We start from the raw sequence: 13,660 nt of genomic DNA on the forward strand, positions 1-13,660 counted from the left end.
CAATCCAAAACAGTCCAGTGGAGCCTGAGCGGTGGGTGTTGCCTTCTGACACACTTCCGGTGATGTCAGGGGGTGTGGCATATGCAAATAAGTTATGCCAAAGAGTTATGCTAATGAGCTCCTGAACCTCTTTTCCTATGAAATGACCCCTGTCTAGATGTTTCCATGAAAATTCCCTGCTCAGGACTTGAATCCAAAGCCTTGGGGTAGCAGCTCAGGAGTCCTGCCTCTTTTGAATCTTAATAGTGTGAACATAAACACAGTTATGACCTGGCCTGGCTGGCCCAGGCTAGCCTAGTCTTGCCAGATCTCAGAAGCTAAGCAGGGTCAGCCCTGGTCAGTGTTTGGATGGGAGACCAAGAAGGAATACCAGGGTCACTACACAGAGGCAGGCAATAGCAAACCACCTCTGAATGGTGCTTGGGAGGCAACAGTAGGAGGGCTTCTGGAGTTCTGGCCCTGCTAGAGGACCGCCTGATGGCACCTGGGTTTTGGCCACTCTGTGACACAGAGTGTTGGACTGGAAGAAGAAGTAGGAGGAGGAGGAGATTGGGTTTATACCCCACCGTTCACTACCCAAAGGAGTCTCAGAGGGGTCTGGAGAACCAGGGTTGATTCCCTACTCCTCCACATGCAGCCAGCTGGGTGACCTTGGATCAGTCACAGTTCTCTCAGAGCTGTTCTCTCAGGAACAGTCCTCGAAAGAGCTCTCTCAGTCCTTCTTTGCATCCTGTGTGATTAATTTATAGAAGAGAAAGTCCTGGCCACTGCCTCTGAAAAGGACCAGACAATTGCATGTAGAAAGGACGTATTAATGGCTATTACTGATGTTGATGAATGGAACCTCCAGGTAAAGAGGCACTCTGCCATGGAAAACCAGTTGCTGCTAGTCAGGCAGGAGTAGGGAAGGCTTCTGCCTCCCTACCTGCACATGGGCTTCTCACAGTCATTCGATAGCCACAGCACAAAACAAGATGCTGAAAAGGGGCTTTATGATATTCTTATGTTCCTGAATGCAGCCTATAGCTCAGAGCAAACACCCTAAGATGTTCATGACAGCAGAGACTTACCTGCCCTGGCTCAACTTGCAGAAGATCCCACCTGTCTCCATCACCCATTACTTTCCACTTGGCTCTTGATGAATACAGGGCATGGAGAGCGTGGGCTACAGCAAAGACTGCATTGTAGATGCCGTAGCTCTCCCCCGACATTCTCATTTCAAACATAGTTTGAGGGAGGCCCCTCAGCTTCTCCTCTGTTGTGCAGTTATTTTTCATTGGCAGATACTGATCATAGGCTGGGAGCGAACACAGAAATGTGCAGGTCCAGAACTCCTGGATATAAGGAAGTTTGGACTGGAAGGGATTTATGCCCTCAAGATATTCCTCAAACCCGGGCACCAGATTTGTGTGGAGTGCAAAAGACAAGGTGCCATTAAAGGTTTTTACTTCGGGCTTTTTGAAACCTAATTTATTCATGAAATCCCACTGAGCAGTTACGATCCAAAGCCTTTCTATCGGACGCACACCCAAAAATTCAAAACTTTGTAGATACATTTTTAAAACAGCCAGAGATATAATATCTCCATTGACAACGATGACATTGATTCTGCTTGATTGGATGTGAGAAGCCAGCTTTACAACAGCTGTCTCGTCCACACCACGTGTCATGTATGGAACTGCATGTGCAAAAGCAATGCAGATATTGCTCTCGAGGAGCCTTGGCTTCAGGGTCTGCAGAAAGGTTTCACCGCTATCGTCACATGAAATGAAAATCCCTATCCACGTCCATCCAAAATACTTCAGCAGCTCAACGATCCCGACATACTGCGGAGTTTCGTTTGGAACCATCCGATAGAAAGAAGGGAACCGTGCTTTATCGCTCAGTGCTAATTCTGAGCTGCCATAACTGAGCTAATTAAAAAAACAACAATTAAGATTATAAAAGATATGCCCTCACTTTTGAACAGAGGCCCAATCTGCATCTAGCATTTGTGCTGCTGTTTTCCCAAACCCACACTGGAAAAGAAATTCCCCTCTGCGTTGCATGCCACTTTCACTTTGATTGATGGTCGGATTTTATGGCAGCGTCCAGACTGCATGCTGCTTTCACTGGATTCATGTTTGCCACAACTATAGATCTAATTAAGATCTTGCACTTGAATTAGGATTCAGCTGCCTCCCAGGTTATTCATTTTCAGCAAAGAGTGACACCATATTGGGAAGCCACTCGGAGCAGAGTCTGAAAGAAATTTTGTGCTTCACCATCTAGTCACAGCTGACTTATGGCAACCCCATAGGGTTTTCACAGCAAGAAACATTCAGAGGTGGCTTGCCACTGCCTGCCACTGCCTGTCACTGCATCATGACCCTGGTATTCCTGGGTCCCATCCAAATACTAGCTAGGGCTGACCCTGCTTAGCTTCTGAGATCTGATGAGATCGGGCTAGATCGGTCAGGGACTGAAAGAAATTCATAATCAGAAACACAAAATCTGGACTCTTGTCATGTTCACATTTTAATGATTTTTGTCAGTTGTACCATTCACCTAGGTCAATTTGTTATTTTTTTTATTGTTAGTCACCGGCAGTACATGCTTATGTCATTCCTTTGGCCCCACTTTTCATCTTTTTTGTACTGTCTGTATTGGAGAACTGCTCCTCCTTTCTTGGTCGCCAACTGAGTGGAGCCGTTTACAAATGTTGGTGAGGATACAGGTATAGTCCCAGATGGGGAGCTTCCTTTCTCGGTTTCCTAGTGCTAGAGTTAAACATATATTTGAAGACATATACCTGAGGAATGTGGTAGAGAGTTAAGATGTGAGCCATCTGGATGGAGCTTTGGGACATGAGCCCCCCAATGATGGCCATTAGCGTCTTTCCCCTGCCGCAGGAGTAATTGGGAAGGTTTCCTTCCCATTCAAAGAGCAGATTAAGAGTAGACATGTAGGTCCAGATGGAACTAAAAGCATTGTCCTCAATCTTTGGTCGCAGCGTGATGTTGGGTAACAACTTGATGTTCTTGTTGATCTCACCGATGGCAAAATCGAAGGCAAAGACATGCTGGTAATTTTTAGGGAGTAGCCTGCAACAAGATTTTGCATGTCACCTTAAATGTAAACGCATGTATGGTCATGGTCAGAAAAAAAATGGGGGGGGGAGTGAGGCTATTTCCTCTGGAGGAATTTGACCCACAGTTTCACGATCACACCTCTCTTGGAAGCTGCGGGCGCAATCCGTCAGTGCATGATCAGACACAACTGCAGGTGAGTCGGGGTTTTTTTGTGCCGTGTTTTCCCCATGCACTTAAACGAGGGATCGATGAATCACACCTCCACACTGAGGGCTTCCTATGGCATTTGCGCAGATGCGCAAAGGAAGGAAGAAACAACGGCACGGATCAGACCATCCCGATGCCATGAGAGTGTGCTGGAGCTATCAGACATGGGAAAGTCCATCTGTGGCCTGTCGCAGCCCGTTTCCTACCAGATTTTCCCCGGTGGCTTTTAACTCCGCTCCTGCAGCGGAGCAGAGCGGGTTGCTGACGGCAAAATAACACCTACAATGTATTTCCTGCAAAATGAAGAGGCAAAAAGTGGGGAGAGAGAAAAGGGAGACCACAGCAAGGAGCAACTTACCATATTTCTGTCATCAACTGAGGGGGGTATGAAAACTGGAGCAAAGATATGTTGCCCATTAAAGTGGATACTAAACCCCCAATGATGATCTCCTCTTTGTGGGTGTTGATGGGATATTGAACTTCCTTGCCCACGGAGCTTGAACTCTTGCTGCAAGTTGGATGGAGCAGCAGCAGGAGGAGGAGGAGGAGAAATATCAGTTTGAATGGTTGCAGTTTTGGGCCCCAGTCCTTGCTGAACACTTGCATCGCCCTGTATACACTTGACAGCGTGGCTACGCACAGCATCTGTCTGTCTCAACGAGCCATCAGGGGACTGTTCAGATTTTCTTGACACCAAGACTCTGCCCGGTGCTTTTTCACTAAGAGTTGTAGAATCAAAGGTGTATTAGACAGAGCTCTTCCTCCCTTCTGCGAACCTCCCATGTCTCAGGGACACATGTTGGTACAGACTGTGGGTAGCATAGCACAGCTGTTGAGCTGACTGTGACTTTGTTTGGGGCCGCGAGCTACCGGCATGACTTCCCTGAGAAACAGAGTTTAATCATAGTGATTGTGATAATTATACAGCAATTTGTAATGTTCCCACACAACCAGACAAAATCTGTTTATGTGCTCCCAACATGTCCAGTGTCTGCCCTCCGTCACAGCAATGGGGTTCCATTAACTCTCTTGGGAGCTGATCAATGTTCCCTCTAAGCTGTGGAGTCTTGTGAGCAAAATTTCTACTTTGTGAGCTACTGGCATTAAAGCTGTGAGCAAGCAATTTGCCTGCTGCATAAATTAGCTTGCTCTGGAGCCCTCCTTCCCGAGCTAAGACAAAAATGTGTGAGCCGGAGGCTAAAAAACTGTGAGCTAGCTCGCACTAACTCAGCTTAGAGGGAACATTGGCAGCTGATGACATCCACCTCTTGTTCTTTTCCTTGAAATTTGTCTCCCTTCATTCCATCCCACTGTTCAGATTATTTATTTTCATTTACTTTATCTATTTATTAAATTAAATTTCTAGACCGCCCTCCCCTGTAAAGACAGGGCTCAGGGCAGTGTACAGTGACGAAAACATTCATGGGGGGGGGGATCACAATTCAAGTACAATAAAATACAGCAGTTGACCTAGGTAGATGGTGCTAAGCTTCTGACTGTGCCTGTAGCCTGCCTTTCTCTCCAAATGTAGACCCCAAGTGGATTGCAGCAGTCTCCTCTCCTCCATCTGATCCTCACAACAAGCCTGTGAGGTAGGTTAGGCTGAGAGTGTGTGAGTGGCCCAAGGTCACCCGGCAAGCTTCCTTTCCTTGGCAGAGTGGGGATTTGAACCTGGGTCTCCTGGAGCCTAGTCGGACACTCTAGCCACACCCTAACCACACTGCCTCTTACCTGCACAATGGTTCTCCTTGGGTCTCATCTCACTACCTCAAATTCTATATAGCAAAGACAGAATGCTTGGTCTTCCCATTCCCACAGCCCTTGACCACGACACCATCCACCCTGTTGACCAGGCATGAACCCTCGGCTTTCTTTGACTCATCCCTGCCTTGACGACACTGCAGAAACATAACCCTCCCTCTCCACCTCCTCCCTGTGTGCTCTGGGTCTCTGATCATCTCTTCCCATGACTATGAGGTAGGCTGGGCAAAGAGAGAGTGACTGGCCCGAGGTGAAACACTGAGCTTCATGGCATATCAAGAGTTTGAACTTGGGTCTCCCTAATCCGACTCTGGCACTCTGTCCACTACACCACTCTGCTACATCCTTCTCAATCACCACGTAGAAAACTGGTTCAGGTGGGTAGCCGTGTTTAGTTACCTCCATGCTTGAGAGGCATAAGAACATAAGAACATAAGTACATCTTTCTCTACCAGCTGAGCTCTGAGCAGGAGCAGGAGAGAGAGCTGTGAGAGAGGTGAGTGGGTTTCTTTTACTTGCTTTCAGCTGAGAGAATTCAGCTAAGGATATTTTGTGGGAAAACTGTGTTTAGCAGTGTGTGGAAGCACTTAGAGTTCTTGCAGAGTCCTGGCTGATTGAGTGTGGGAGAGGAACGGGCACTGTTTGACTGGGATTGCCTGTAATTGAGAGGAAGTGGAAGGGGCATTGTTTTGCCTGTGATTGAGTGCCTGGGTGAATTTGAATTTGAATAGCTGCTGCCTGACCTCTGCTGGGGGAGGCCTCTATTTAAGGAAACACTTGTTTCTCTGTGGTTCTCATCATTTGGGGCTACAGGTTCTTTGAAGCTGACAAATAGCTACTTCAAAGCTATCTTCTACGGCATGAGAAATCCTGTTGTCTTGAGATAGCATATTGAATTAGGGTCCAGCTGCAATTGCTTATTGTCCTTAAATTGTGAGTCTCACACATCCATTGATTCAAACAGATTGTCCTTTTGGGTGTTATCGCTGAGATAAAATCAGGGTTTGTTTGAACTTCTGTTTCCCATGAATTTGCATTGTGGATTTGAAGGCCCAGCTGCACAAATGGTTATGCATTTTATGGCCTGGGCAATTTTGGGTTTGTCACTTCTCATGCTGGCCTTCCTGACAAGTTGTTTAATGTAAGTCGCTCACACCTTGGGGGCTGGGGAATGGAATGTTGATTATACTGAGAGCAACAGGGTTTTGGCAAGAATCATAGTGAGCCAGGCTGTGACTGTTAGCAAAAACAGAGCCAGATATACATATGTGGATTTCATAAACTGTTTGGTTCAATTTTAAACCCAAACCCTTCCATATTTCTGAAAATTCTTACCACAACCTCTTGCAGAATTTAGGTAAAATGTGAAGAAGGCATTTACATCACTCAGGTCTATCCTGGAATGTAAAACGTACTTTTAATTCTAATTTTGCTGCTGTGTAAGTGCCAAATTTTAGACCTTTACTATGGTGATGTTATACCAATGCAGGGCAACAATTGCTGTTAGGAAACAGTTCTGGGATTATTGGAAGGATAACCAAGACAAACACGCCCCCTTTAAAAGGGAACAGTCCTATTTTCCCTGCAAATTAAAAACCATTCTCATACATTTTTGCATTTGTTTAGAAAATGGACATTTTGATCAATATTGATCTGAAATAGCAGTTTAAGCTTTCTCCTTAAAAGGCTACAAATCTCATTAGTAAAAAGGTGTCCCTTTTCCACTCTAGTCCATTTTAATGATTTAAAACTAAAACTGTTTTTTCCTAAAGTTAGTCATATATTAACAAATCATGGACCTAAGAATGTATTTTGTTATTCACTATTTATTGACTTATGAATCATTCAAATGAATCAAAATGAGTAGCACTTATCAGTATTTCTAATCCTCAACATGGCCCCGTCTGCAGATACTTATATCCAGAGACTGAAGCCATGGACAAAGAAGACAGATTTTCCTGCAAACCTAAGAAAAGTCCCAGGTTTGCAGAAAAATAAAACACATGCACATCCTCATGCGCGCGCACGCACACACAAACACACATATATATATTGGGGGGATGATCTGTCCCCAAATACAAGAAGTGGTGCCTGTACCTTAAAGAAATGGATGCTCTCTGAGATCTCAGTGGCCATTGTGGTGGTTGCTAGGCAACCATAAAAATATTGGCAGATTTCAAACCAGTTATTCTAGCACCCAATCCACCCTTCCAATATACATTTTAAAGATTTCACTTTATTTGTTTCCAGACTCGGGGTGGAGGAGACGGGGGAACCGGCAGGATGGGTGGGAACTTACCTCCTCCTGCTGCTTCCTCCTCTTCCTCATAGGTGTGGAGCTCCCCCTCTCCCGCGAGTATCGCGGGTCCCCCACTTGTGCTTATCTAATTCCCTTTTGAAGCCGTCCATGCTTGTAGCCGCCACCACTTCCTGTGGCAGTGAATTCCATGTGTTAATCACTCTTTGGGTGAAGAAGTACTTCCTTTTATCCGTTCTAACCCGACCGCTCAGCAATTCCATGGAGTGCCCACAAGTTCTTGTATTGTGAGAAAGGGAGAAAAGTACCTCTTTCTCTACCTGCTCTTTCCCATGCATAATCTTATAAACCTCAATCATGTCACCCCTCAGGCAGGGTCTCAGTTCATTACTCCCAGGTAAAGGTAAAGGTTCCCTTGCTCGAAAGCCAGTCGAGTCCGACTCTAGGGTTTCGGTGCTCATCTCCATTTCAAAGCCGAAGAGCCAGCGCTGTCTGAAGACGTTTCCGTGGTCATGTGGCCGGCATGACTAAACACCAAGGCGCATGGAACGCTGTTACCTTCCCACCGAAGTGGTCCCTATTTATCTACTTGCAGTTTCTTGCTTTCGAACTGCTAGGTTGGCAGGAGCTGGAACTAGAGATGGGAGCTCACTCCATCATGCGGCACACTCGGGTCTCGAACTGCTGAACTACTGACCTTCCACAGCCTGCAGTTCAGCGTCTTAGCCACTTGAGCCACCGCAGCTCCATTACTCCTAGCATCCCACAATTAAGAAGGATACAATTACACATCAGTCTCCAATTTTGACAAATTTATTTGCCTCGCTGTGTTCCCCTCCCCCACACACACACAATTGAATCCAAACAAATGGTGACCACATAAACTTAGCTTGTTATTCCTGCTTGGTTCTCACATCTGTTAAAACATCTTCATTATGTGGTATGCTATATTGCTGTTCACCCTCTCCTTAGATGTATGGACTGTCACCTTCCATTTCAGTGTGTCTGAGGAAGTGTGCAGGCATGTGAAAGTTCACACCTTGAATAAAACTTTGCTGGTCTGAAAGTTGCCACTGGACTCGAACTCTGTTCTACAAGTAGAAGATTATAACATTTTCTCCATGACTGTTTCTTCTGGCAGGGATTTACAAGGCTTTAAGCAACAACAACAAAACAGAGCAAAATCCATGCTCATTTTTTAAGGATACTGTGCAACAATATGAAATTATATATGGAGAAACAATAGCAGATGGCTATGATGGGAGACCTCCCAGCAAATCTGGCCATTGCCCACTGGTGCCTGAAACGCTGGCGGGAGGAAAGTGAGGGGTAAATAGGGGCCCTCAGCACCCCTGTGCCAGCACACTGAAGTCATGACATCGGGGAGATGCTCTGGGATTTGCCAGAATCTCTAGAATTTAACCATAGAGTTTCTGCAAGTCCTAGAGCATCCCCCTGATGTCACGATGTCACATCCAGGTTTTGACAGAAGTGACCTCAGTGCACTGGCATGATGCTGGCACACGTGTGTCTGCCCCCTAAATGCTCCCGGGGGGTTGCAGGATGGTAACCCTACCTGTAAGTGTGCTTAACTTGGCTGACGGGAAGATGACAAATGTGAATAAAAATATGGCACGTAGAAAGTAGCTACAGAGAGAATTTCCCTCTCTCTCTCAAAATACAATCATTCAGGACTCATCTAATGCCACAAGCCATGTTGATGAAGAAATAAGAGCAGCCCCGTTGTGAGTGGCCCAAAGCCCAAGACCACAGATAACTTACCAATTTCTCTCCTATAGGATAGGGGTAATGACTAGCTGGGAATTCCCAGTAGTCATGTATGGCTGCGAGAGTTGGACTATAAAGAAGGCCGAGCGCCGAAGAATAGATTCTTTTGAACTATGGTGCTGGAGAAGACTCTTGAGAGTCCCTTGGACTGCAAGAAGATCAAATCAGTCAATCCTAAAAGAAATCAACCCTGACTGTTCCCTGGAAGGCCAGATAATGAAACTGAAGCTCAAATACTTTGGCCACCAAATGAGAAGGGAGCCCTCACTGGAGAAGACCCTGATGCTGGGAAAGATTGAAGGTCAAAGAAGACGGGGACGGCAAAGGATGAGATGGTTGGACAGGGTCATAGATGCAACAAACATGAAATTGAGCAAACTTCAGAGGACGGCGGAAGACAGGAGGGCCTGGCGGGATCTGGTCCATGGGGTCGCGAAGAGTCGGACTCGACTGTGCGACTGAACAACAACAACAAAAAATGACTAGCTAGGATGGCTTTTTCAGAGCGTTAGAGAAATTGATGGAGGGCAGACCTATCTATAGCTATCAGCCATGGTATCTAAATGGCACCTCCACATCCAATCAGTCTTCTGCTGAATGTCAGATGGTGGGGTCAAACACTGAGAGAAGAAGGCCCAGTTGGTGCCTTCCTTGCCTACAATGGGCTTACCAGAAGCATCTGGATCAAAACACGAAGTGAAACAAAACAGGTCCTTAATATGAAAAACAAAGTAGCGTGTATATTCTTATCAATGTAATAAGGATTCTTTTTTGGAGGGGGAACAGATGTAAGATGGCTATATAGACAGATATCCTCGTTCAGCCCAAAGAACAGTCATCGGAAAAGAAATAGCAATACATATTTAATGGCACATGGGTCCACACTACCTCCTCTGGGCCCAAAGTCTCCCAGGAAGTCTTCAGGGATGATCCTTACTTCTCACTCTGCCAGCCTTATGTCTCTAGTCGACTTCCCGTTTTTCAAACCTCCATGGCCTTTCTCCCTGCAGCCCTAATGTTGTACTTAAGATGGCCATCTGGGCCAGCTGTCTGCCATTTCTGGGTGCTGAAGATCTCCTCCAGAACAGATGATCCTTTCCTGATGTGGTGTGGAGGAGCGGTGTCTCATCAGTACAACCAGCTTTGTTTTGCCTTGTGCCTGCAGACATATGGAACATCTGGATCCTGAAGTCATCTGAATGAGCTGTTTTTAACGTAAGCCAGGTGTACTGGGTTCTTTTTTTCTTCAATATAAGGGGAAGTTCAGTTTGTATAGCATTTAAAAGCTGGATCAATATGTATTTTCAGCACTAAAGAAGAGGGAATGGACATAGAACAGCCATTGATCTTCTTAGAAAATCTGTTGTGTTTCATTGCTAGCCTATAAATCTGTAAGAAGCTATTGTAAAGGTATACGGAGTCAGACTAATGGTTCATCCATTTCAACAATGTCTATCATGACAAACAGCAAGGTTTTCAAACTGGGGACTTTCCTGTTTAGCTACTTTAACTGGAGGTATCAGAGACTGCACTCGGGGCCCTGTGAATTACCACTCTGGTACTGCACCTTACATTTCAGCAGTCACAGCGGTGTTACTAAATCTGTTAGAGAGCACAGATGCTGAAGCCCAATTCTGTTTCTGGCCAGTGGGGAACAGCTAGCTCTTTCTTTGCTGCAATACAGGAACCCTTCATATCCCCTCTTAATTTAAGGCTGTGATCACACACACTAAATAAATCCCTTTCAAACCACTTTCAATACACTCCCCAACTGGATTTTCCTGTGTGAACTGGCAAAATCCAGTTGGAAAGTGCATTGAAAGTGGATTATTTAGTGTGTGTGATTGCAGCCCAAGATATGCTTGGAATGCTCAAGCCCTTAGAATTTATATGGTAAAGGTAAAGGTTCTCTTGCTCGAAAGCCAGTCGAATCTGACTCTAGGGTTGCGGTGCTCATCTCCGTTTCCGAGCCGAAGAACCAGCACTGTCCGAAGACGTTTCCGTGGTCATGTGGCCGGCATGACTAAACACCAAGGCGCACGGAACGCTGTTACTTTCCCACCGAAGTGGTACCTATTTATCTACTTGCAATTTCTTGCTTTTGAACTGCTAGGTGGGCAGGAGCTGGAACTAGAGACGAGAGTCTCTAGTCTTGTGTAATATATAGTTTATAGTCTTGTGTAATAGGTGGTGAAAAGTGTAATCAAGTCACGGCCAACTTATGGTGACCCTGTAGGGTTTCCAAGGCAGAAATGAACAGGGCTGGTTTGTCATAGTCTGCCTCTGTGTAACAACCCTGACCTTCCTTGGTGGTCTCCCATCCAAGTACTAACTAGGACCAATCCTGCTTAGTTTCTGAGATCTGATGAGACGGGGTTAGCCTGGGCCACCGAGATCTTGTATGAGACACATACCATTATGAGATTGCATCATTTTTGTCTTTGTCAACACCTTTTCCTTTCCTTCTGATAGCTGCTAGCCCTGTACTTATCTGTGACTGGATTCTACTGCTGATTCCAGCATACTTCAGAATACAACTGCTGGATCGGTTCAAAGTTCTGCCTGGTACGTAGTATCCAGTTTCCAAGAGCAGCCAGCCTTTGCCACTAGAAAGCTTCTGAGGAGGGCATGAAAGGGGGGGGGGAGTCCTCCACAGTCAACTGACAATAGCATTTGGTACTCAGAGATATTGTCTTTGAAAATAGGGAATTCATATCATGGTTAATAGCCAATGAGTGAATTCTCCTCTACGAAATCATCTCCATGCATTTGATGTGGAGATCTGCCCCCCAAAATATATGTAGATGATATGTTTAATTTGTCTAGGTAGATCAGTGCTGTCCGACACATGGAAATGAAGAACCGGTCAGCCATTCAAGACTTCATCCTAGTGGGCTTATCCAGTTCCCCTGAACATCAGATGACCATCTTTTGGGTATTCTCCTTCCTCTATACAGCAGCTTTAGCGGGCAACTTCCTCTTCATCCTCACCATATGCACTTGCAGCAAGCTCCACACCCCAATGTATTTCCTGCTCATCAATTTGTCTGTAGCAAACGTGTTGTGCATCTCGGTTACAATTCCTAAGACGCTCCAGATCACTCTGGCCCACAGGAAGACCATTTCCTTTTCTGGCTGCATCGCACAAGTCTACCTTTTCTTGTGGGCTTTGGGCACAGAGAACATGCTCCTCTCCTTTATGGCCTTCGATCGCTACTCGGCCATCTGCCACCCTTTACAATATCCGGTCATCATGAGGAAAGAACTTTGCCTTGTGGTAGTGACTGGAGTGTGGGTGACCGGGATGGTTGATTCTGCAGTTCACGTGGGCCTGGTGCTCCGGCTTTCCTTCTGTGACTCCAATATAATCAACCACTTCTTTTGTAATCTGCCTCCATTGTTGGCACTGTCGTGTTCGGACATCAGTATCAATGAAACCATGGCTTACGCTGCTGCTGTGGTTTTAACCATGGGCAGCTGTGTGCTGACGCTGATATCCTACATGTTCATTCTGGCAGCCATCTTTAGAATCCGATCCACCGAGGGAAAGAAAAAGGCCTTCTCCACTTGTTCTTCCCACCTTCTGGTGGTCAGCTTTTACTTCTCCACCATCATCTACACGTACATCAGGCCTGCCTCATCCTATACATTAGAAGACGACAAGTTGGTAGCGATCCTTTATTCGGTGGTAACGCCTGTGCTCAACCCTCTTATATATTCCCTAAGAAACAAAGATGTTAAACAGGGTCTCAGAAAGGTCACAGATGGGTTCCTGTTGAGGCCCACATTACCGTAATGGCTATAGAATGTTGGGTTTACTTTGGGCAATCCCTTTAGAAAGTTGTGTTTAGACTGGGGCTGCCCACAATGCCCCACCCTTCAGAAATTGGAAGAGGAGGAAAAAATGGCCAGAAACTAGTGACACGCTAGGAATCTCCCTCTTTCTGTGTGGTCTTAAGAGAAAATTCCTAGACTGTCACCCAGAAGGGATGTCAGATCCTCCCCAAACTACACCTTTCCCAGGTTCTGTCCTCAAAAATGTTCCCTCATTTGCACCCTGTCTCCATTACACCACTGAGTGAACTTTGGCCGGTCACCTTTTGCTTGTCTAACCTATCTCACCAGACGAAAGGGGGTGGGTAAAACTATGTATGCCCACACTCCCTGAGCTCCTTGGAAGAAAGGTTAAATTTAAATGTAATTAATTAATTAATAGCTGTGTGTGACCGCACAGTGATGGAATGGGAACTAGTTTCCATCACTCATTCCAGTACAGTTATCCAAGGATTGCAGAATGAGCTGGCACCCGGGTAGAGAGGAAGGCACCTCCACAAGGGTCTGAATGCTAAGACCTCCCACAAAGGACCCTAGGAACTGTAGCATCGTGTGGGGACTGATCACTCTAATTTAGATTTATCAGTTTTCTCACAGAACTACAACTCACAGCATTCTTTTGGCAGGCAGGAAGCGATCCATATTGAAATGGGTTTACATTTGCAGTGTAGATCTCATATATTCAGATTATCCTGTTCCCTGATGAGGAAACAAGAAACAGTGAAACTGGGAAGAAGGAGGA

The 13,660-nt window shown here is 45.8% G+C and overlaps 2 protein-coding genes across 2 annotated transcripts in view; one reads left to right on the plus strand and one right to left on the minus strand.

The window, feature by feature from the left end:
• Positions 1 to 3,884, minus strand: part of LOC107120773 (vomeronasal type-2 receptor 116-like) — a 9,372-nt gene extending 5,488 nt beyond the window's left edge. Inside the window, exons 1-4 of the mRNA XM_015423540.1 lie at positions 3,637 to 3,884; positions 2,792 to 3,083; positions 1,751 to 1,913; positions 1,071 to 1,297 (exon numbers count right to left, since the gene is read on the minus strand). Coding sequence (XP_015279026.1) covers positions 1,071 to 1,297; positions 1,751 to 1,913; positions 2,792 to 3,083; positions 3,637 to 3,884 — 930 coding nt within the window. The remainder of the gene's footprint in view (positions 1 to 1,070; positions 1,298 to 1,750; positions 1,914 to 2,791; positions 3,084 to 3,636) is intronic.
• Positions 3,885 to 11,932: 8,048 nt separating this feature from the next.
• Positions 11,933 to 12,880, plus strand: LOC107120775 (olfactory receptor 13G1-like). The gene has a single exon (XM_015423541.1). The coding sequence runs from the start codon at positions 11,933 to 11,935 to the stop codon at positions 12,878 to 12,880; it is 948 nt and encodes a 315-aa protein (XP_015279027.1).
• Positions 12,881 to 13,660: the final 780 nt, after the last annotated feature.

The sequence above is a fragment of the Gekko japonicus genome, unplaced genomic scaffold, assembly GCF_001447785.1.
Source record: "Gekko japonicus isolate JY-2015 unplaced genomic scaffold, Gekko_japonicus_V1.1 scaffold3393, whole genome shotgun sequence".
Taxonomy (NCBI): domain Eukaryota; kingdom Metazoa; phylum Chordata; class Lepidosauria; order Squamata; family Gekkonidae; genus Gekko; species Gekko japonicus.